The 23,130-nt window shown below is 46.3% G+C and overlaps 1 protein-coding gene across 8 annotated transcripts in view; it reads left to right on the top strand.

Moving 5' to 3' along the window:
* The window catches only part of RNF144A (ring finger protein 144A), a 158,406-nt gene that overhangs the window by 79,110 nt on the left and 56,166 nt on the right, over positions 1-23,130 (top strand). For all 8 annotated transcript variants that reach the window (XM_030921262.1, XM_030921267.1, XM_030921266.1 and 5 more), the window contains 3 exons: positions 15,523-15,627; positions 15,779-15,839; positions 21,517-21,724. In XM_030921262.1, coding sequence (XP_030777122.1) covers positions 15,523-15,627; positions 15,779-15,839; positions 21,517-21,724 — 374 coding nt within the window. The remainder of the gene's footprint in view (positions 1-15,522; positions 15,628-15,778; positions 15,840-21,516; positions 21,725-23,130) is intronic.

Here is a 23,130-nt window from a genome sequence, read left to right as displayed (position 1 = left end):
TAGGCAAACCTTTGGACTCAATTTTGCCTGACAGTGGAGGCTTCTTGTTGAGGCCTTCACACAGTTCTAGGAAGAATTATTCTGTTAGTCAGGCAGGCTCGCAGAGTGGAAGATTTCCATTACAGTTGCTTGTGGTGCAAAAGCAATCGGTTAAACAGAATTTTAGAAGCTCGTGATAACAATTCACAAAACTTATCATAGGGCATATTCTCCTTACTACACAGCAAAAGCTTCCACACCTTATATCAAATGTGTTTTGATAGTCACATGTCTGAAGTTATGGCAGTGCTAACCTAGTGATTGTGTGTAGTTAGAATATTCCGTCCCCAGTGTCATCTTTCCCTGGCTTAGTGCTAAACTCGAATATAGATATTTTAAAATCACATTTAATATTTATTATGATGTAGCCAACATTCTTTTGGGGCCAGATGATCCTTCAGGGCTTAATGAATATGGGGACTTCTAAGTCAAGAATTTGGGGTTTGGGTCAAACTCAAACCCCAGATTTTATCTATTGGAAAAGATAAATGAGTGTGTGAGGTTTACTCATAGTTAATCTCATTGAATTTTGCATGTTTTTTCTGTCCATTTAAGGAATGAAAAAAGAAAATGAGGCATAGAAGCCAGAAGTAGGATGGTAGTTGCCCCGGGGTCTGCAGGGAATGGGGAAACGTAGGTCAAAGGGTGTGAAGTTGCAGTTATATGGGTTGAATAAGTTCTAGAGACCTAATGTACAGCATGACAGTTATAGTTAATCATGCTGTTTTGCATACTTGAAATCTTCTGTGAGGATAGATCTTAAGTATTCTCACTACACACACACAAATTGGTAACTATGTGAGATGATGGATATTTAATTAGCTTGATGGTTTTACAGTGTAGTATACAAAAAATGTGTATCAAAACTTCACATTGTTCACTTTTAGTATAAAATGGCAGTCTTTATCAATTATAACTGAATAAAGCTGAAAAATAAAACACAATGTTTATCATTTTAAAAAGTACAGAAAAGAAAAATGAAAAACTGTCTTCAAAAAAAGAAGTTGCTTCTGAATTTAACTGCTGTTGTATGTGGATGGTGTAGACGGCTTCCCTGTGGGTTTTTCAAATGCCTGGATTATAATCTGTCATTCGAACGGTCACTGACCCGTTCATCTTTCTTGCATAGCTTTCAGACTTTATTTCATTTACGCCTCATGATGTCCTTGGTATGTAGGCACAGCAAATATTTTTATCTTTGTTTTATAGATAAGGAGAGGGAGCTTTACAGACATTTATGTCTATGTCTTCTGTTTCTTGTTTATGCTAGATTCAGCCTTTCTTAAGGGTAGAGGAATTTCTGGCCCATTCTCTATCCACCTAGCACCTAGTTTAGTGCAGGACCCAGAAGAGCTGACCAGTAAAAGCTCACGGATTGAAATGAAGTGTATTGATCTCAGTACTGTAGTTGCCATCCAAGAAATGTGCCTCATTAAAGCTCCGGGAAGATAGCTCCAACCTGGAGGAAAGGAAGTTGCTTTTGACATGTTTCTGAGATGGAGAAGGATAGAAGGGAGATTGATCTCCGTCCTGTTAACACCATGAGTGGGGCTTGTTGTCATTTCTAGATGGGTTAGGACGGTAGAACCCATCAAGATGAATTCAATATCAGCTTCACACAAAATCACCTCCTCTTGCCTGAAAGGACATCTTCCCAGCTGATGGAATGGCTCCCCCCTCTGCCAAAACTGTCTGTTGGGTGGGGGTGGGGGGTGCGTTTGTGGTCTCTGCAGTCGCCTGCCTGCTGTCAGAGGCCATGGCTTGTGTTCTTACCCTTGAAATAGTTTCTTCTCCCTGGCCTTTTTGCTGAGGCCTTCATTTTTGTTATTGTTGTTTTAGTTTTCTATTTCTAGAGAATTGTAGTAAAAACAAATAAGCCACTCGAACTGAGACCAAAAGCCTAACTGAAGTCAGTGGATGTGAAGGAAGAAGCTGGCACTGTGTTCTCCGAAAGAGGCTGCTGGGGACACCAAAACACAGTGACGCTGCTGTGATTTTTTTTCACAACTATTTACCAAAATTTAAGATGTTGAAAATAGTTCCACCTCTGCCCGTAGCTCGCTGTAGCGTGAAGAGAAGGAAGCACCTGTGTGTTGAAGATTGAGAAGGGGGGAGGTGTCGGGGTGCCCCGATCTTTTCGGTGGCGCCTTTGCCTCTGTGTGGGCTGCAGGTCGCCTCAAGCTGGGGGCAGGGCATGGGGAGGAGCCCTGAGTCTGTGGCCAGAGGAGTTGCAACTGTCCTTTTCTGGGGGGTGCAGACATGGGAAGGAAGAAAATTAAGACTAAAAAGAGTCACTCTTAAAAGAAAAACAGTTACTACAAAATTACAGTAAAGTGCTGAAATGAGTGTATCTTAAGGAGTCCAGGGCTGGAGGGAAAAGCGCGGCATTTGGAGTCAGGTGTCCCGGAGCTGAAATGCCAGCTCTATTTCTGCCCTGAGCAGGCCTCGTTTACCCCATCTGTATAATGGAGATAAAAATAGTTTACCTCGAAGTTCACGTGGAAGAACATGTGAAGTCATGTGGTAGGCAGTCAGCAGCCCTAGTTCTTTCTCATTTTGCTTCTAAGTTTGGGGTTAGAACTGCAGGAGTAAAAACAGAGTTTGGGCAGCTCTCCCTAAATGTCTGCTGAAGAATGTTTATCTCAAGAGATGCACTCAGAAATGATTTGTGTGGTTCAGTGGGTTTGCTAACGACAGACGCCACATCCCTGCCCACATCCTCCACCACCACGGCATCCTGGGTGCCCAAGAGCAGGGTGAATGTACCGAGACACCTGCAGTCAAAGACGTACTGTCCACTTCCCTGTGTTCCTTAAATGTATTTCAGCACGAAAGGGACTTCCCTAGCAGTTGCTAATACGGCACTCCCCTGAAGCCGGTTCTCCAGGGCTTTCCTTGCTTGCAGGGTACCTGGTGGCTTCTTTGTGATTCTCTGGAGGTCACAAGAGCCTGTGCGTGGGGCTTGTTCACACGTTCCAGGTGCTGTGCTAGGCCTTGGGAGCTTGGGGGTGATGAGCTACCAGATATCTTAAATTGTTCCATTTGGATTAGTGTGAAATCTAACTTTTGAAGGCCAAATATAAACCTGAACATTTGTGTTCAGAATAGTGACATGTAAGTATCACCAGCAAATTCTGTGCTGGACACTGGCCAGAGAGAAAGGATTGTGGACACATATTTTGAAATCAGGCTGCTATTATCCCACCATGAGGGTCAATCCCATGTTCGTTGTGTCAGTCAGAGATGCAACCTGTGTGTAGAGTGACCTGGGACGTTCCTTATGGGCTGAAATCTAAAATGTAGATGATGTTTTAACTTAAAATGGGACATGTTAGAGCCATTTAGGGCTGGCTTATACTCGTGCCTTTTGACAGTTACGCTGAGAATGTGAATGTGGTGGTGTTGCTGGCAGAGTTGTTTCCATTCAGACAGCTGCTAGAACTAGAGATGATACTCTCATCCCAAAGGTGGGAACACGGGAAGCTGAAAAAGGGCAGTGCTGTGGTCCCATCCCAAGACACAGGTCCCTAGTTATCTGGGAAGGTAGAAATGTCTACATTTCTGTTAGTTCTTAAAATAATAGTCTAGTGAAAGTTATTTTTTAACCATGACAAGGTTGAATAAGCCAAATAAAACATATATATACACACATATATTTTTTATATATTACATATATATAAAATATGTATATAAATTATATATATTTTTTGCTTTGAGCTAGATTTAAATCTATTCTGATACCAGCTATTTATTGGTGATTAGGAATTTTGCTATTAGAACTCAGATGACAGGATTTTGATATATAACCATGGAAAGTTGTTACTTAAAAATGTAACTTTTGGCCGGGCACAGTGGCTCACGCCTGTAATCCCAGCACTTTGGGAGGGCGAGGCAGGTGAATCATCTGAGGTCAGGAGTTCGAGAACAGCCTGGCCAACATGTTGAAACCCCGTCTCTACTAAAAATGCAAAAATTAGCCAGGCGTGGTGGCACGTGCCTGTAATCCCAGCTACCCGGGAGGCTGAGACAGGAGACTCACTTGAACCCAGGAGGTGGAGGTTGAAGAGACAAGATCACACCATTGTACTTCAGCCTGGGCAACAAAAGTGAAACTCCATCTCATAATAAATAAATAAAATAAAAATAATTAAAAAGATTAAAATGTCACTTTTTGCCCAGGCACAGTGGTTCATGCCTATAATCCCAGCACTTTGGGAGGTTGAGGTAGGAGGATTGTTTGAGCTCAGGAGCCTGAGAGCAACATAGCGAGACCTTGTCTCTACAAAATACAAAAAAATAAGCGGGGCATGTTGTCAGACACCTGTGGCCCCAGCTACTCAGGACGCTGAGGCGGGAAGATTGCTCAAGCCCAGGTAGTCGAGGCCGCAGTGAGCCATAATTACACCCCTGCTCTCCAGCCTGGGCAGCAGAGCAAGACCCTGTCTCAAAAACAAACAAACCAACAAAATGTAACATTTAGTAGACAGAATCTTTCCCACGCAATGCATAACATAATAAAAGTGACTCTTAGTTGTTTAAATAAAAAGTTGGGACCAGATGGTTGGTTGAGTTGTGTGGTTGAACATTGCAATGGAATATAGGTTCAGATCTCTGTTCTGCCTCTGCTACCTGCTAACTGTGTGATTTGCAGCAAGCTTCCTAACTTCTCTAACCCTTGCTTTATTCATCTCGAAAATATGATCGACCTCATGAATAAATTAAATGCGATAATGTGTATAAAGGATTGGACAGTAGCATGCCTGGTGATAAATAATACAATATTATTTCCTTTTTTTCCTATGTATTTGCAAGGTCATTCACCTGGTATGCTGCAGAAAAGCTACATGTAAACCCTAAGCTTCTGATTAGGTAACTTATTGGGAAATAAGTGGCATTTCTTCACCTAGAAATTAAGTTGATTTGAGGGATGGTCTTCCTTTGCACATCTTTATGTCCCTGTTAGCTTTGCATTATGTGTACTGCACATAGTGGGTGCTTTTTCATGTACATAGTGGATATTTATTTAATTTTTCATCCATTTTCGAACACCTGGCTTGTGCCAGGTGCCCTGGATATGTAGGTAAGACATAATCCCCGCCCCCTCTGATCCCTTGCACAACGGGAGATGCAGGTGTGGGCTGCGATCATTTGGGGCTTTAAGGGCTATATTTGCAGTGTGGATAGTGGGTTACAGCACAGAGAGAACAGTGAACTCTACCAGAAGTACCCAGGAAGGCTTCAGGGGCATTTGAACTATCTCCTTGAGAGAGCATAAACGGATAGAGCCACCATAGTGGGACCAGCGAAGGAAAGGGGGTGTTGGGGCATGGTGGGTCCAGATTGAGAGGACTCTGCTGAGGTTTCTACTAGTCTAAAGCTCAGCAGAGATGTACGGTAATGCACCACATCACCATGTTTTGCTTAATGATAGGCAACATATATAATGGTGGTCCCGTACTATTATAGTGGAGCTGAAAAATTCATTCTGCCTTGTATTTACTATTCTGTACCTTTTTATCATTATTTTAGAGTGTACTACTACTTATGAAAAAATAAGTGAGGTGTAAAAGAGCCTGAGGCAGCTCCTTTAGGAGGCATTCAGAAGAAGGCATTGTTGTTAGTATCATATGAAATGACAGCTCCATGGTGTTACTGCCCCTGAAGAACTTCTAGTGGGAGAAGATGTGGAGGTGGAAGCCAGTGACATGGATGATCCTGACCCTGTGTAGGTCTAGGCTAATGTGTTTGTGTCTTAGTTTTTAACAAAAAAAGTTTAAAAAAAATAAAAAAATTAAAAATAGAATAAAGCTTACAGAATAAGGATATTAAATATACATATACACACGCACATATATATGTACAAATATATATGTATATATGTACAAATATATATGTGTATATATATGTGTTTTCGGTTTTCCACACTGAGCCATCCTAAACTACAGGGCTTCCATGTTTCTCAGCTCTTCAAACATCTGGGGCTTAAACTTACCATAGCATTTCACGTACCGTGCGGTGGTTGTGTTCACTGATCTGTAACTTCCACTAAAGGAGCTTTTTAAGAGAAAGGGATTTCTTGTGTTCTGCTTTTTCATAAATGTTGGCACATAGTGGCCCTCCAAAAAAATGTTGATGCTCAGACCTTACATACTTGAGTTCTAAGTGGCTTCAGGCAGGTAAGAGTGAGGTGGTTCTCTTTCTAGTCTTATTTTTACAATCGCAACTGCTGTTGCTGTGGTTTTATCTCTGTGTTTTCTATGAGATGTATCTGAGAAATCATAGCGTCATCAGATTAAGAAGAAACTAAATATCTTACACTGTGGTACTGGCCTGCCCTGGGAAGAGTGAATGCTGGGAAATAGTTTTCAAACTGTCCTTCAGCTCAAGGCCGCTCTGTTCAAATGAACAGTCAAATGAAAGTCTACACGAAAGCCTAGTCTATGTAGAATGGTTGAAACCAGGCTTGCTCTTTCAGTGTGGAGTTTAGGCACCAGGAGGCTGACTAATCACGTCTGCTCTGCAGGCTGGCTCCTAGGAGTTCCCAGGACTGTGGGTGGGCTTCCCAGGCCTCTCTTCTGGGGTCTGAGAGGTTCAGAGATGCATGAATCCAGCCAGCAGAGTTGCCTCTCCTAAGCGGAGAGCATCCTTTTAGTCTCGGTTTTTCAGATGGGGAGAAGGCTGACTTGGAGGGTGGGGTGACTTTAGGATGCAAAGGATGAGTTCCAGGCTGTTGCAAAGAGCTTCAGATTCCAGTTGCCAGATGCCTGCAAAGTAAAGAGCTGCCTCTGCAAGTCTGTTCCATGTTCCCAGAACACGGAACGGCTTCCCAACCTCCTTTGTCTTAAGACCAGCAACTGTACCCCTCAGATTCCCTGCTCACAACTCACAGGCTACAACCAGAGTCTTCTTCATTTTTATCCGTGATTCTTAGAGTCCTTCTAAAACTGTAGCTTATTGCTTCATCTCACTTCTCATAAAAACCTGTGAAGTAGGCAGGATTCTCCATCTCATGGGAGGACGCTGCAGCTCGGAGACATGAAGAGGCCTGTCCTGGGGTGAGGTGCTTGCTGGAAAGCCTGACTCAGGTGCACCTGCTCCTTGCATAGCTGCCACTCCTTTTTTTTTTTTTTTTTTTTTTTTTTAAACTTGTAGTATTGATGAACTGAAGTGCTGTTAGAGAATTTCACAAACCCTGATTTATACACACACACAAAGTGGTTTTCTCGGTGGCATCTTTCCTTTCATGGAAAGCATTTTTTCCTAGTGTTGCCCCTGAAATCATGACAGCGATGTTCCATCCCAGTCTAAAGCCCAGAGCCCAGCAATCTCTGTTACCCAGACCTCTGTTAGCTCAGAACCTCCATGAAGCAGAACAGCTTGATGAGGATCTGGAGTTGTCAGAGTTCCTGCACATTAATCTTGGCAGAGGACTTCACTCAGAGCCCAGGGATGCTGTAGTTATAACTTTTTCTAACTTGATGTTTGTTTTTCCTAATCAAGAGTATGAAAAACTAAAATGTGGAGGATGAGCAATTCTCTACACGAGTAACAGGAAATGACACTTTGTAACCTGACGACACAGGATAAGTGGCAAGCCAGAAGATCGCAGCCTGTGCTGCAAAATGCTCCCAGGACACTGACACGTGTGTCACCAGGACCTGTGTTTTGGGAAGGGACACCCGCCTCCTCAGTGTCAGAGGGCAGGAGAGGGTAAGGGCCCTGTGACTCCTGCGTCCGATGCCTGTACTGGCCTCAGAGGAGAGTTGTGGCCCCGCTACCCCAACCCTTGCTGGTCTTCGCAGGTCGGTCCTGGTACCCCATCCCCCAGCCCCTTCACTGCCTCCTTCCCTCACTGGGACCTCTGGGACCAGGCTGGCAGCCCCTGTCCTCTCTCCATGGCCACTTACTGAAAGCCTCCCATCCTCGCTTCCCTGTCCGTGGCCTGCCAGTCCAACAGTATTCTCTGAAATAGACACTAATGTCAGTGGGACTCCTTACCCTCTTCCACCCTCTGACATTGAGGAGGTGGGTGTCCCTTCTCCAAACACAGGTCCTGGTGACAAGCATGGGCCTATACCATGAAGTAGGCTGTCTCTGCACTAGACATTTGGTGTCTATTAAGGGTCCTTGAGAAAATGCTGATTCCTGTTATTGGCTTTGCTCAGAAAATGAGCCAAGGGATGAAGGGCCACTCCGGAAGCCTTTGCACACCCTGCTCCAGTTAAGGTCAGAGAGTGCCTTCCTTCCCTCTCAGAACACTACCCTTTCTTCATACCTGGGAAGGATCCTTGGGATCTGCTTTCTCTCCCCATTTTGTGGATTTGACTCTTCACCCCAAAACCCTCCTGAGTGCTTTCTTCCAGGAGGCCTGTCTAGGACCGACAGCAGGTAGCCTCGTCAACCCTGCCCCAATATTGGCAGGATCCCTATCAGTCTCCCCAGCCCTTTCTTAGACAAGCAATAAAGAGCAGACAAATAAAACTTTCGGTTTCACGATGGGCTGGAATGATCTTCAGTTGTCTGGAAAATTCAGATCTTCCCAACAGAGGCTGAATTAAGAAAGTGTCACACGGTTACAACTTAACCCTCTGCTGTTACACATTCTGAGCAGTAGCACGCCTACTCACATTGTCTCACACTCGGCTCTCAAGCCCTCTGTGCATGTGTCCCCTTCTGCGCAGGTCTTCTTAAATGCGCACACACTCAATTTCACAGACACACTCATTCCAGCTCCAGTAGGAGTCTGACCCAGGGATCATCCTGCCTCAGCTTTTAAGCACCCTCAACATAGTACACTTGCCAAGCCATGGTATGCCTTTCACCCAATGTCACAGCCTTGGTGCGGAGTACATAAATATTTGTTGAAGGGACAGAGAGATTGAGTCTCTGCCTGTTCCTGCCTCATGTTGGTGGTGTTTATGTGCACACCCTGCTACCACACTGCCTCTGTTCTGTTCCACTGGGAGGTCTTCGTGATGAAGCCGTGGCTGGGTGAAATATGCATTTTTGCTCCTCTGTGAATCCGGGTTTTCATATTCAACAGATAGAACAAACGGGCCATGCTGCCCACACGACCGCTTCTCTTGCAACTTGTTTGGAAGCTGAGGCTGCAGGAGCGAGCTCCTTGCTAAGGAGGGAACACGCATTCTCTGCGAGGTCTTCCCTCTCCGCCAGCCCAGCACTGCCTCCAGAGGTGAGGGGAAGGCAGCTGGACAGTTCACTAGTCCCTGTGAGATAGTGGAGAGCACAGCCTCCACGTCAGTGTCTTCCCCTTGTGGCTGACGAGGGGGAGGATACGCCCAGTGGCGTCCCTAGAGAGCCAGATCTTCCTGGCTGTCACCCCAGTCTTGCCCTGCCTCTGGCTCCCTGGGCTCAGTCTTCAGATCCTATCACTGCCTCTTTGGCTGCCACCCAGACCTCAGGACAGGCAACTGTGAGAACAAAGAGTGACCTTCCTCCTTTTTGGCAGCGGGTGCGTGGTCACATGTGCAAGCCTCCTCAAGAACGTCCAGCTTCTGGTGGCTTTTGTAGACCGTAGCATAGCTGCAGGCCCAGCTACAAGTTGTGCCCTGTCCCTTTACCCTCCAGCTGTCCCCAAAAAACACCTCCCCAAATCCCTGCTGACACAGTGGCCTGATTGAGAACCGATGGCCTGACCTGTCGCACTGGCCTCCCTGCCCTGAGTGGGTTCTTATCAAGCAGCTGTGGATGACACAGGCCCCCTCCCGACACAGTGCGATTTCCACTGCCCGCAGGAGTGAGCCCTGCGCTCCGCTCAACACTGCTGCTGCCTCCCGGCCCACCGCACCCGTGCTTCCCTGTCCCCCCGGGCCAGATGCTGTTCCTGAGCACACCCCTTCTGGTGGAGCCTGCTTCTCTTTCTCCTGACTGCTGTTTTTCTTGGACAAACTCAACACTGGAAGGGGCAGTCTCTTCCCTGTATAAGGAGATGGAATAAACAGCCTCCACCTCCAGCCCTGCGGCCATGCCTTGCTCCTGAGACCTCTGGATGGCCAGGGAGCCAGGGTTCTGGGCATCCTCCTGGCCTCCATGCCAGGTCCCTGCATGCCTTCCCGCAAAAGCAGGTTCTCAGTGCTAACTGCTGAGTGAACTTGAGAATCCCAGATAAGTGACAGCCTTGCTACTGCTAACTTCCCACCTGGAGTTCTTGAAAGAGAGCATTTCACATGAAATCATTCCATCCACATCTTCACTGAGCATCTGCAGCCACCAGCCACCGTGTGAGGGCCTGTGAGGGCTGCACAGGGCCACAGAGGCCTTACCCCTGGCCTTATCTACACTGCAGGAGATGAGGTGTGCACTCACCCTCCACATGAGTGACAGGGGGCCCATACACAGTGTGCATGCTGGAAGACTCTTTGACGATGGAAATTGTGCATGGGCAGAATGAGGTTAAGTAGGTGGAGGATACTGAAGGGGTAAGAGGAACTAGTATTTGCCGGGGCCCTACTTTATATAGGGCAGAATCCACCCTTCCAGCAAGGATGCCACCTGCAAAGCAGGATCATCTTCTTGCTCTGCAGCTGAAGGGACTTAGTCTTAGATACCTTAGGAGAAAGGCGGTGCAGGGGAGCAGCACGCCGATCGCGACCTGAAGCAGCTGATCATGAGCGCCTGCCTCCTGTGCGCCACCCAAAGCTGTGGCGAGAGCACGGGAGACGGCGGGTCTAAAGGCTCGACAGAAGCAAGAACTCATGTAGATGAGAGCGTTCATTTTATGCATAAAGTCTGGGTTTTTGTTTTTTTTCCCAAGAACTTTATAAAAGCAAACTTTATAATTGGAACTCTTCAGCTTGTGAGCGAAGTCACGTTCCCAAATCCTTGAGGAAAGTGATCCTTGCCAGAACACATACTGTGCAGCTTGCTGGGCAGTTCGCTCCAGGTTCCCAGGGCCACCCGGTGAGAGCTGCCAGGGGGATTCCCATGAGGCTGTCCTCAGAAGCGAAGGTGTGCAGGGGGTCATACCTCCAGCCTGCTTAACCACAGCCAGGTGTTGCCAGGTGTCTGGCTACTCTGTGGGTGTTCTACTCATCTCTGTGTCCTTCCATCCACCCTCTATCTGCATGGCTTTGATTCATCTTTTGCTATTTGCCAGCACTCTGTTAGGTATGGGGAATAGAAAGATAAATAATTAATAGATCTTGCTTTCAAAGAATTCACCATCGACTAGAGGAGAAACATAAACAGACCATGGATTATTGATGGCTCTAGAAAGGCTGAGAGAAACCCTTGCAGAGTGTCTGAGCAGTATGCCAGAGCACCACTGTCTCCGGGGCACTGGAGCTGTGGAGTGATTGTCTTTCTGTCCGCCAAGCTTATCCCACAGTATTAGGAAGGGGAGGCACAGGGAGACGAAGGTCCCTGCTAGACCCACATATCTGCACAGTGGGTGAGCTGTAGTTTCAAGGCAGCCTTGTGATTCTAGGGTCTTTGCTCCCAACCACTGTTTGTGGGACTCTTGCTGCTTCAGTCTGGACCTGCCTGCATGTAATGCTTGTGTTCATAAATCGTGGATCCCAGATAAGCACCTTTGAGCACAGTTTCTGGGCATTTTCTCCTGCTTGTAGGGTCATCAGTAGCCAACAGGCCTTCGTGTGAAAAAGCAGACAAGAATCAGACTTGCTGTAGTTTTAGGCGAGGCAGATATTTCTCCGTGGCCGCTTCTCCTTGGCAGGAAACTTGTGACGCACCGGAGGTATATTAGCAAATCAGCAGTGCTGTCTCCTCATCAGGTTTCAAAGAGTTGGAAACCAAAGTGGAAAATGAAATTCCTGGAACATTCTGTGGCTTACCCCCCTTTCTTCCCTCTGTGTGGCTGCTGCCTTTTTTCCTGCAATGGCTTTGACCCTCTGGCCAACTTTTCATCTCTGGGAAGCTTTCCCTGATCCCCCCCAGGTGGGACCCCTCCTCTCTACCCATATACTGGTCTGTTAGAGCCTCCCTGTCCCCTTGAAGTGGCCCCATGAGAGCACGGAGCACAGTGCATTGTGATGATGATCTCTGCACGCCTCTTTCCCCCACACTGGGCTGTGTGGGTCTTGATCGCATTTGCAGCCTTGCAAATGAATCATTGCATTTGCAGCAGCTTGAACATATAAAGAAGATGTTCTCGGGGTTGACTGACACTATGCCCCTTTAAAGTACGTATGATTCCTTGTCTATAAAAAAAGTTTATGAGGTAAACAGAAAATACGTATTGAATGATTGCTTTTGAAAGAGTTCTTTTTTTAAAAAAAATAAATTTTATTGTATGTATTTGAGGTTTACAACGTAGTATTATGGGATACATATAGATAATACAATGGTCACATAGCGAAGCAGCCCAGCATATTCATCATCTCACATAGTTGCTTTTTACGGTGATGAGCAGCTAAAATCTCACTTAACAGCAATCCCTGATACGATACAATTGTATTAAAGTTAGTCCTCATGTTGTATGTTAGATCTCTAAACTGGCTCGTCTAAGAGTTTTCAATTGAGCAGTAAGTATGCAAAAAATTTAAAACAGACAAACATAAAACCTCACCAGCCTTGGAACCAGCCACACGTGGGTTTGAGCCCTGCTGCTTCTACTTGAGCTGTTGTCAACGTCTCTGAGCCTTGGTTTTCTCATCTGTCGTGTGAGCCTGGTAACACACCATATGACTTTTGTGCATGTTTAATGAGCTAACATAGGTAATGTGATTCACATAGAATCTAGGACTTAGAAAGCATTTGACTACTATAATGAGTGCAATAGTAGGAAAATGTGTCAGTATCTGCTTTTAGGCTGTTTTACAGAAGTTTCTCTGTTTACCTATTTTTGTGCTCATGTCAAGACATCTTTTTGCAATTAGAATGAAAACCATAGCTTGTGAGTCATGACCCACTTTATATCTGGAAGAAAGCTGGGCTTGTTTTTGATGGATGCAAGGTCAGGCGCTTGGAACCTCATCTCTTTTTATATAGTGAACAAATTGCTATTCCCAGAACATAATCCTTTTGCAAATTGCACAGATAGCTGCATCCTGATGACACATAATGTTCACTCTTGGGTAGCTTCGAAACCCAGACATGACTCACTACTTGTTGCATACGGGTGTATGCTTCATGCTGGTTTTAATTGTTGTATTTTGCTTCCTAGAAGAGTCACGTTCTATCATTACATGCTGATCTGCACAATATTCTGAGAGTCTCCAGCATCGTATATTGGTTTAAGGCATTCCAGTATCCTCCAGACACCCAGTTTAGACAAACTTCATAATAGAAAGTAAAATAATGATCTTGTTGCTAAGATTTTGGGATTTTTAAATGCCTATAACTGTAAGAGACATATCACATAAGTAGACAAAAAAGAGACAACAGCCACTATTTACGTAGCTGGTGCTGTCTACCAGGAATTACGCCAGGTGCTTTTATAGATTACTGTCACAAAAGTGCAGGGAGATGGGTATTCTGATTTTGTTGTCAAGGGAGCTGTTGCCCAAACTCTGACTTGAGGGACAAGGATTGGTTGAGCCTGTCTGGCTCTGAAGCCTACAGTCTTTCTCCCTTGTCATGTGGCACCCAGTCATAAACAGAAAGTTCCACTGATGTGCCAACTGTCCAGCTCATTGTTACAATGGTTCACCACTCTAGTAGTCCACAGCGCCACTGCCACTTAACATGTCGGCAGATGCTGCCCAGAACCAGGCTGCAGCCCTGCTGGAGGCTGGGTGTGACTCCTGTCTTGCTCATCCTCTGCCTCTCCCTTGTTCTGAGAAAAGCCTTTGCATTGGTTTTAATGAATTCATCTCTGAAAATTCTGCCATCTGGAGTCTCACGTAGAACTCCAAGCCTGGGCTCGTCCATACTCACTACTCTGGGAACTGTCTTCCTAAACCTTAGGTTGGCAAAATGTAGATTATCTGTGTAAACCTCAGTTCAGTGCCACTGCAATCATCAGAGCCCAGGCAGATCAAAAGAACGCAGGCTGGAACACAGGGTTCAGTGTGGAGCCACCAACATTGTAATTTGCACTTGAAGTTGTAGCTCTTGAGAAAAGCTTTGGGAAGTGGCTCTTTCTGAGGATGACCTTGATTTTTATTTTTTAAAGAAATTGCAATCTGGAGTCTTCAATGAATGAAATATTCTATTTTGCTAGGATGGGGAGAATTACCAGTTTAGATCAAATTATTCTTTCTATATGAAGCGTATACTCTTTTCTATGTATTCTTCTAAACTTTTTCCCTTGCCTGAGATTCTTACAACTCCACTGTGAGGTAGGTTAAACCACCCTAAATTGCAGAGCAGGAAAATAAGGATGGTAGAGAGAGATTAACAGACTTGTTCTAAACATGGAGGTAGAAGGAATTGCAGTTGGATTTCCGTTTAGACCCATTCATTAGTAATGATCATGCATTCTTGTAATAAAATGGATTATACATTTTGGCGGGGAGGTATCAGCCTAGCAAACATAGCTTATGGATTTCTCTTGATTAATTGCGATTATATTTTAATAATGGTATTGTAATATTATATATTATTGCTAATATGAACTTTAAATATACTGGGACTGTGATTGAAGTTGATTTGGGGATGCCATTGTGGGATTTTACATCATTTTCTCTGCTCTTTGAGTTCTTATATAAGCTCTACATCTAGTTTCTCTTGGTAGTGGGCCTAGCTGGCAAAGGTCATATTGTTTCTTCTGGTTGCTGTTTATAATACGCTTTTCAGGGAAACACTAGATTCCTAAGACTAGTAGACTTTGTAAAGCAGGAGTGAACACCACAGAATCTTTTATGTTAACTCTACTTCGTTTCCTTCACTTCCTCTTGTTTGACTTACTTCAGGCTTTAAGCAGGGCCTCCAATAGGTAAGGTGGATAGTGAGTAATTGCCAGGTAAGTGAGGCACCCTGAGTGAGGAATGCCAAATACAGTTGGGTTCTCAGCAGGGAGGACGTGAGCATTTTGTCTGAGCAAGCTTGGGTTCACATCGAGGCTCTGGGTACCGTCTGTGGAAGTTGGCAGCTTCCTTCTTTGCTGACTCAGTTTTCACATATGAAAAATGGAACAGTCATACCTTTCTTGTAAAAATGCTCTAAGGCTTCAGTGAAACACTGGGAGATAAAATATTGAATGCAGTGGCTGCGTCTCATAGGCATTTGAGAAATATTATCTCCCTGCCTCCTTTGTAGCCTTTCTTCTTGCTTTTAGAATTCTTGGCTCTTGTGTTTGCTGAGGTGTTGTGCGGGGATCTAACCCATAGCCTTAGCTTTGTGATTGCGCATACAGTCCCTGGCACAGAATGGGTACCCCATAAATAGTTATTGAATGAATGAAACCTCGAAACCTCAAATTTGTTGGTTGCTGTGGGCTAGACAGTGAAAATATTAAACTGTAATGCAACGATGTGCCTGGTCCTTTTTTTAATGCATCATGATTTCTTCAGCATTAAGGAGGTAAAGATGTTTATAGACCCTTCTCTGTTTTTCTTTCAGTGCCTGAAACAGTATGTTGAGCTCTTGATCAAAGAAGGATTAGAAACCGCCATTAGCTGCCCAGATGCTGCCTGCCCTAAACAGGGCCACCTACAGGAGAACGAGGCACGTGCAATTGAACAGACTGGGCTGTTTGATGTGCTCTAGCGTGCACAGCTGAACTTGTCAGAATAACGTGGGTTTTGTTTGGGTGTACATTGCATTGTATTGTAGCCCTCAGCTTGTTATCTTTCTTGTTTGCATTTTTTTCCCTTAGATTGAGTGCATGGTTGCAGCTGAAATTATGCAAAGATATAAAAAGCTACAATTTGAAAGAGGTAGGTCCCTGATATGTCTGCCAGTTGTGCTTCCTGTAATGTATGGATGTGGATAATTTTGTGGGGAGTTCTTTTGGTAGATATGGTTATACAGCATTTGATAGGAGTTAAAAAGTTGATGTAAACTAAACTTCTGAAATTAAACTGACATTCTGGATTCTCTGAACAGCTCACAGTTTGAAGACCTTGTCTAGTGATCTATTTGGTAGCAGGAAGAATTTATGGAACACAATTTGTTTATAGGGATTTATAGGCTCCTGGGGGAGGTTTAAAGATGATGGCTCTCATGAGATATTAGATTTCAGCCAGCTTAAGGCTAAGAGTTTGAGGGTTAAACTCTTGGGCTGGCCCAGAATTTAAAAAATGCAAAGTCACAGAGGGAAGTCATGAGGGTAGGCATAGCAGAAATTACAGTAACCCCCGTCGTAACAACAGTCCAATGGTAGGTGTCCTGTCTGCACTTACTCACCACTGGACACAGGCCTAGATAGTAGGTGCTAAATGAATAATCAAGTCCCTTATCCCAGTAAGTGACACAACAACTCTGCAAAGCTAATTTGTTATTATCTAATAAACGGCTCCCCAGAGAGGCTAACTGACTTGCCCTGATTTCTAAATATAGTGGGTGCTTTGGAACCACATCCCATGACCCTTCGTCATGCGCTCTCCACTGGGCCCTGCATAGCCCTCCTGGCTGGAGCAGGCCTGATGCAGACCCAGGGTCCTCTGGGAGAGCAGTGTGGCAGGTGCGCACAGAGCAGAATATGATTCTCAGGATCCTATTGCAAAGCATTAAGCCATGTGGGATGTCCAGGAGAGGTCTTTAGCTCTACTCTCTGAAGTACTCCGGACTCATACAACGAAACTGTAAAGGGTCTGTGGACGCTATTTGGCTTTGTTTTCATATCTATTTTGGGCCCCGGGCTCGTCTGCTAAAGAGCAGAGTGACAGTTGTGTGCAGGCGACACTCCTTATGCAGAACATCATCGTGAGGACCCTGCAGACGGATTCTGAGTTTGGATTGCTGGCATCTGCTCTCCCTCTCCCTGCACGGATTCTCGGATTCTTGACCTGAACAGGGTCTCACTACTGAGACACAGCCCTGGAGGATGGGCTTACATGAAAGCATGGCCAGGTGGGGAGTGGACAGCAGAGGAGACGAGACCAGAGGACAATATCCAGAGACTCCAGTTTAGCTGCATGCAGAGACCTGCTGTTTGTATATTTTTGCTTTTTAAAAGAAATGCTAGAGATAGCTGGGCCCAGTGGCATGTACCTACAGTCTCAGCTACTCAGGAGTTCAAGTCCAGCTTGGGCAACATACCGAGACCCTGTCTTTAAAAAAAATAAGAAAGAAAAAAAATATGTAGCCCACTTAAAAAAGACTCAAACAGGATTTTTCATGGCATTGCCATTTGTTTTCAAGAGTGTGTTTATTTAAGTGTCGTATATCATTTGCTTTAGGGCAGTTTATAGCTTTAATATAATGTCATTTGGTACAAAAGTCAGTATGTAGAGCAATAAAATGGATTAATTTGGATTTCTGAGACTTTCAGGCTCTTCTGAGAATATTTTCCAGAGAGAATCTTGACAGAAACTGGCTGTTTGCGTTACAAGAATATGAACTTTCTATGACATTGAATTTAATTTAAAAATGCAGCTGGGTACATTTTCCAACCTAATAATTTTAACTGTTATTTCTTTAGTACTTTGGCTTAGTCAAAAAATCTTTTTTCCTTTTGCATAAACATGAAGCCAACTTGGCTTCCGTTAAAAAAAATCTCTCAAACCTCTCACTTTAAACCATTTTACTAACATTATGTTAAAAGTATTTTTTTAAAGTATTCAGACTTAATACAATAAAAGACCTGTCTAGATAAAATGTTAGAATGTCAGAGCTAAAATATAGCTATGGATTATAGCCAACACCTTGAAAGAGTTTGGAGACAAGATCAGAAAGCAAATTTTGATTTCTCTGTGCCTCTAAAATCTAGTCAGTAGAGGATGCTCTGGAAGAAAACTGAGACAGTTCAATGATTTTCTGAAAACGTTTAGTTACCAGAAAGTTCTGTGGTTAGGTCATGTTGCGCACACTGTCTGCATTTAGTCTTAGAGTGTCTCCTCTGATATAACAGAGGAGACATTGCATTTAGTGTCAATGTCTCCCCTTCTGGAGCAAGCAGGAAGCCAGGGAAGGGGGCCAGGAAGCTGAGTTTTCATTCTGAGCACCTCCTCACAACTGGCTCACTCCAGAGTCTGGGTAGGGACAGATTCTTGAGTGAGGGGGTGTGGATGCCTCTCACTGCGTGGACCCCTCTCTCCATGCCACACTTGACGCCCATGCCCCTCTGAGACCCAGCGGTGCTGTGCTAAGGGAGTTCCTGCGCACGTTCCTCTGTCTGGAGGCTCAGCCGTCCCAGAGACAGGACTGTGGGTCCTCATGCCTACGTCCCACTGCCAGCCCAGTGCCTGGCCAAGTGAATGCTGACGTTAAATCTCACTATGTATTGTTTTGTTTTGTTTTTCTAAAACAAAGCTCAGAGAGATTAAATAATACAATGGGTTATCCACCTGTAATCAGGCCCAGGCCCGACTAGAGCCAACACCTGAAAATGTTACCATCTCACAGTAGGATCAAACCCAGCATCCCAGCCCCGCGCCAGGCACCAGCCCGGCCGGGCAGGGTAGTAAGTGCAGGGATGAGAGGGCATGCTGGGTGCACTGTCATCTGTCATGTGCTTCTGAAAGGAAACTGTTTTAAAAGGAAAGCCACCTTTTTAAAAAGTCTTAGGCGTTTTTAAGCAGGGAGTTCTTAGAGACCTGCTTCATTAATCTGCGATGAATACACTCTGGGAGATAAGAGTTAACATTAGTTTCCTCTGGTGTGCCAAAAATATATTATTTGCTCTGTTTGAAAATATGTCTCATACACACACGTATGTAGATTGGGGAGGATGATGGGGAGGATAATGCAGAATGTTAATAGACATCTACACCTGAGCCTGGGGCCATGTTCACAGGGTGCGACGCGCCCTGGCAGCACAGGAAGCACGTTTGCAGTCGGCAGTCTGAGCAGCCATTTGTCCCTGACCTATTCGATGAGGAGGAATATGTCCGTGTGAGGACAGGCAGTGCCAAGTCACAGCTCTGTGAGGACAAAACTAATAAGATTTAAATCGTTCCCACGGAAACCTTAGCCAGGTCTCCCCTGCGTGCTGTCCTGGGGGGCCTTTCGTGATGGGGGCGCATAATAGCATCTCCCACTCTTGAGCCAGGCGGGTGGGCAGGAGGTGGTTCATGACCATCATGTGCATGAAGAGACCGAGACCCAGCTTTGGGACATCTGCTCCTTGCTGACGTCAGAAGCTCCTCACCGCACAGGACAGGTGGGGACAACAGTGGGACAGAAGGGTCCCTAGCAGGCAGCACTGCCCTTCTGGGTCTAGCCCCAAAGCTATACCGGGCGGACAGCAAAGAGTGGGTGAGGATTTCTCTTCGCGCGCAGTGTATTGTTTAGTGCACAGAGCACTTGCACCCTCCTGCAGGGCTGGGCAGACACGGGCCTCCTATCTCATCAGGGACAAAGCTGGGCTCACCCCACAGCATGCACAGACGGCAGGCAGAGAGTTGTTGGAGGCACCGCAGGTACGGGATGGGAGCGTGACCCAGGCCAGCTGCCTTTAGCCTTTGGCGTTTCTTCTTCACTGCTCAGTGTGGCGCTCAGTGCCCCAGGCCGGCATGTGCACCCCCTCCTTGCTTTGCTGTGGACCCTCAGCTCAGGGGAGCCCCAGACATCTGCCCCCACACAGGTGACCCACAGACAACAACTACATTTTCTCAAAAAGCCACCTTGTCAGAACTGACAGCTAGGAGCATTCTTAGGAAAGCAAATGCAGAAACTATCAACAAGTAAGAGAAGAGCTAATTGTGTCCATTCACTCAATATGAGGAGCACCCTGGGGATTTTAGATTATTCTAATGAAGATAATTAGAGTAGAGCACATGTTCCTGACCGCCAGCGTTCCTCATTATTATCAAGTTCTTCTTAATCTACCACCCCTAACATTCAGACAGTTTTTGTGCTGTTGATTAATTCACGCTTTAAAAAAAAAGGCAGGGGGCAGCCAGATGAGATCAAGGGTCAGCCCGCCATGGCCAGTGGGCCAAATCCAGTCCAGCCAGTGGCCTGCTGCTGTCAAGTTTTGCTAGAACATTCATTTCCAGGTCACTGTGTCTGCTTTTGTGCTGCAACATCAAAGCCCAGTAGTTACTACAGAAACCCAGAAACAACTTGGTCCTCGACTTGTATGATGACTATCCCACCCTCTACAGAGGAAGTTTGCCAGCCCCTGGATTAGATAACTAGATTATTTCAAAGCTAGACCCTACACAAGATGGTTTCTAGAGAGCTGAATCTGGCTTCCCCGTGTATTTGGGGAACATGTAAACACACAGAGCCTTACACGTACATATGCGTGTGCACCGTCAGGACACCCAGCTGGTGATTTGTCATTAATTTGCTGCTGGTCCCATTGGCAATGCGTGTAGGTGAAGTCCTGGTCCACACGAGGTGCCAGCCTGTTGTGGATTCCAGTGAGTAGGAATCCCATGTGTGATGCAGGTGAGAGGGAGCTGCCCGGCTGCCAGTCACAGGGCCCAGACATTTGCAAGGACTTGTCATCGCCTATCAAGTCGTCTCTGAAACTCAGTTGTCCCGACAGATGACTACTTCCCAAGAAGAGCCCCGCTGAAAACTTAGAAACCAGTGGCCTACCAGAACGCCTTTGGAAATAGCCCCCATTGCACTGGCCTCGGAGAGCTTTCTGGCAGAGCCTTCCTTCTCCCTGGGGTGGCCCCTCATCGAGAATTCGGCGTCATGCTGGACAAGAGGGAAGATGAAATGAACAACCAGTCTCCTTACAAAGGGCAGCCAATAATTTAAAGAAATGCAATTTTTGGACAAGGATGTGAAGAAATAGATGTGTCAAGGTGTCCTGTTTTTAGCAATAAGCTTCTTGGCCAATTCCATAAGATTGGGCTCTTAGAAATGTGCGCTGTGATTCAGAGAGAAAATCTGGCCCTTGAAGGGTTGGTTTCGCTCCGCAGTTAACTCATGGCTTGGATTTGAGAAGGGGAGGCCATCTTAGGCAGGTGAACCGTTTGGTTAGAAGAATAATCCAGCCATCTTCTTCCCTCTTCCTTTCCATCTTCTAACAGCATTTTCCTGGTGCTGCTTGTGTGCCCAACACGGGGACATCAGGGGCCCGGCTGCAGAAAGCTGTCCCTTAGGGGAGGCAGATGAGCTAGCACGATGTGCGTGGCTCCGAGAAACCTGACAGGCAGGTGGGACAAGCTTTCCAGAATGTGGAGGCCTTTGAGCTGTGAGCTGAGTCCCAGAGGCAAGCAGGGCTGACCCAGGGCTCCAAGGGCATTCCAGGGACAGGAGCAGCATTCCTGAGGGATGCCTGGGGTGTCTCGAGGTCTATTGCATGAAGGGAGAAGTTGGGAGGTGGAGGTGGAAGGGTGACTTGGGCAGTGCTTCGGTTGGGGCTGGTGGTGCTGGCTGTATTACCTGGACGTGTTCCTCCCTGTCTGTGCACTGAGGGGCTCCTTCCTCTATAGCCCACATGACCCTCTGGCTTAAGTTTGATTTGCCCATTTTGTCTCCCTATACCAGAGGTGCTGTTTGATCCCTGTCGGACTTGGTGCCCAGCGTCCACCTGCCAGGCTGTGTGTCAGCTCCAGGACGTGGGGCTGCAGACCCCCCAGCCAGTGCAGTGCAAAGCCTGCCATATGGAATTCTGTTCCACCTGCAAAGCCAGCTGGCACCCTGGCCAAGGCTGCCCGGAGACCATGCCGATCACCTTCCTTCCCGGGGAGACCAGGTAGTCTTTGTACACAATCTGCCACAAAGGCATGGGCTGTGGGCCAGGAGAAGCAGGCAGGCATGTTTCTTCCTAAAAGTGCTGTTACAGTGTAAGTGGCTGTGGCTCAGTCAACCCTAACACACACTGTACCTCTTGAACCTCATTCAAGCCTGTCATTATTTGTATGTCTATTTATTTTTGAGAACTATGTACCAGGCACTGTGTGAGACCCTGGAAATAGAAAGGTGTGTGAGAACCACACTTAACACGGCTTGGCTAGAATGACAAATGCATGCATGGTTTGTGACTTCTAAGGGTTGTAAGTCCTGCAGTACCTGAAGTTTCTCCAAGACTTCACTGTGTTGAAGGTGATCTGAAATGGGGATACAGGAACAAGAACAGGAGTAGGGTGCACCGGTCATAAATACTGTCCGGAGGGGGATGGGAAGACACTCCCTGGTGGCAGCCTCCCCTGCAGCCATAGTTGGGCTGTTTGCCCAGGAGGATGCTGCACACTGTGCCCTGTACCTTGACATTTTGTAGGTTGATGCATAGGAAGTTGATCATATCCAGGTCTTTTTGTCCTACAAAATCTGCGAGGTCACATGGTTCCACTCGACACTTGACCCTGTTCCTGTTGAGTCCAGGATCCTCATAGAGGAGCTGCCACTCTGCCCACCACCCTCCCCAGCTGTTCCCCCAGCAGTGTGCTCCCCAGCAGTGTGCTCACCAGCTGCTCCCTGTGTGCTCCCCTCCCCAGCACACCCTGTGCTGGTGGGAGCACCCCTCCCCAGCAGTGTGCTCACCAGCTGCTCCCTGTGTGCCCCTCTTCCCATTCCACTGTCCACAACTCCCGTTCCTTTCCACGTGACCCCTGTGCCCTGTTCTAGCCCCAGACCCTCTCAGGGTCCCTGCCACACACCCCTGGTCTCCTTCCGGGCAAACCTCTCTTCCTGTGTCTGGAGCGCCCTGCTCCGCCCTCCTCCTTTCCCTGGGGGCTCCTGCCACACTTCAGGTGGAGATCACATCCCTTTATCAAGCTTCCCAGTTCCCAGAACAGGGTTGGGGCCTCCACCCTCTGTGTTCCGCCTGAGACTGTCTGCATTGATTACAACCCTGGACATAATTGGATTGGAGTTCTTCCATCGACAGGGCCGATTCTGCCATCAGGTTGAGCTCCTGACGCACAGGCCTGTGCCTTTCTGAGCAGCCTACACCAGGCAGGCAGCTGCAAGCACAAACCACTTGTACTTATACTTCACTTGTACTTGGCATCTTAGAGGCTTCAAAACTTTAGATGGAGGCTGGTGAGTGTTTGGAGCCTGATGACTTTGTTTTCTTTATCTGTGACATTCTAGTCTCATTTAAATTATTCTGCAAAGATGATCTAAATCAAAATTCAGAAATCCCATTTTGTGGAAATT

This window comes from Rhinopithecus roxellana, chromosome 17 (genome assembly GCF_007565055.1).
Source record: "Rhinopithecus roxellana isolate Shanxi Qingling chromosome 17, ASM756505v1, whole genome shotgun sequence".
NCBI lineage: Eukaryota > Metazoa > Chordata > Mammalia > Primates > Cercopithecidae > Rhinopithecus > Rhinopithecus roxellana.
This window is presented reverse-complemented; position numbering and strand designations above follow the sequence as displayed.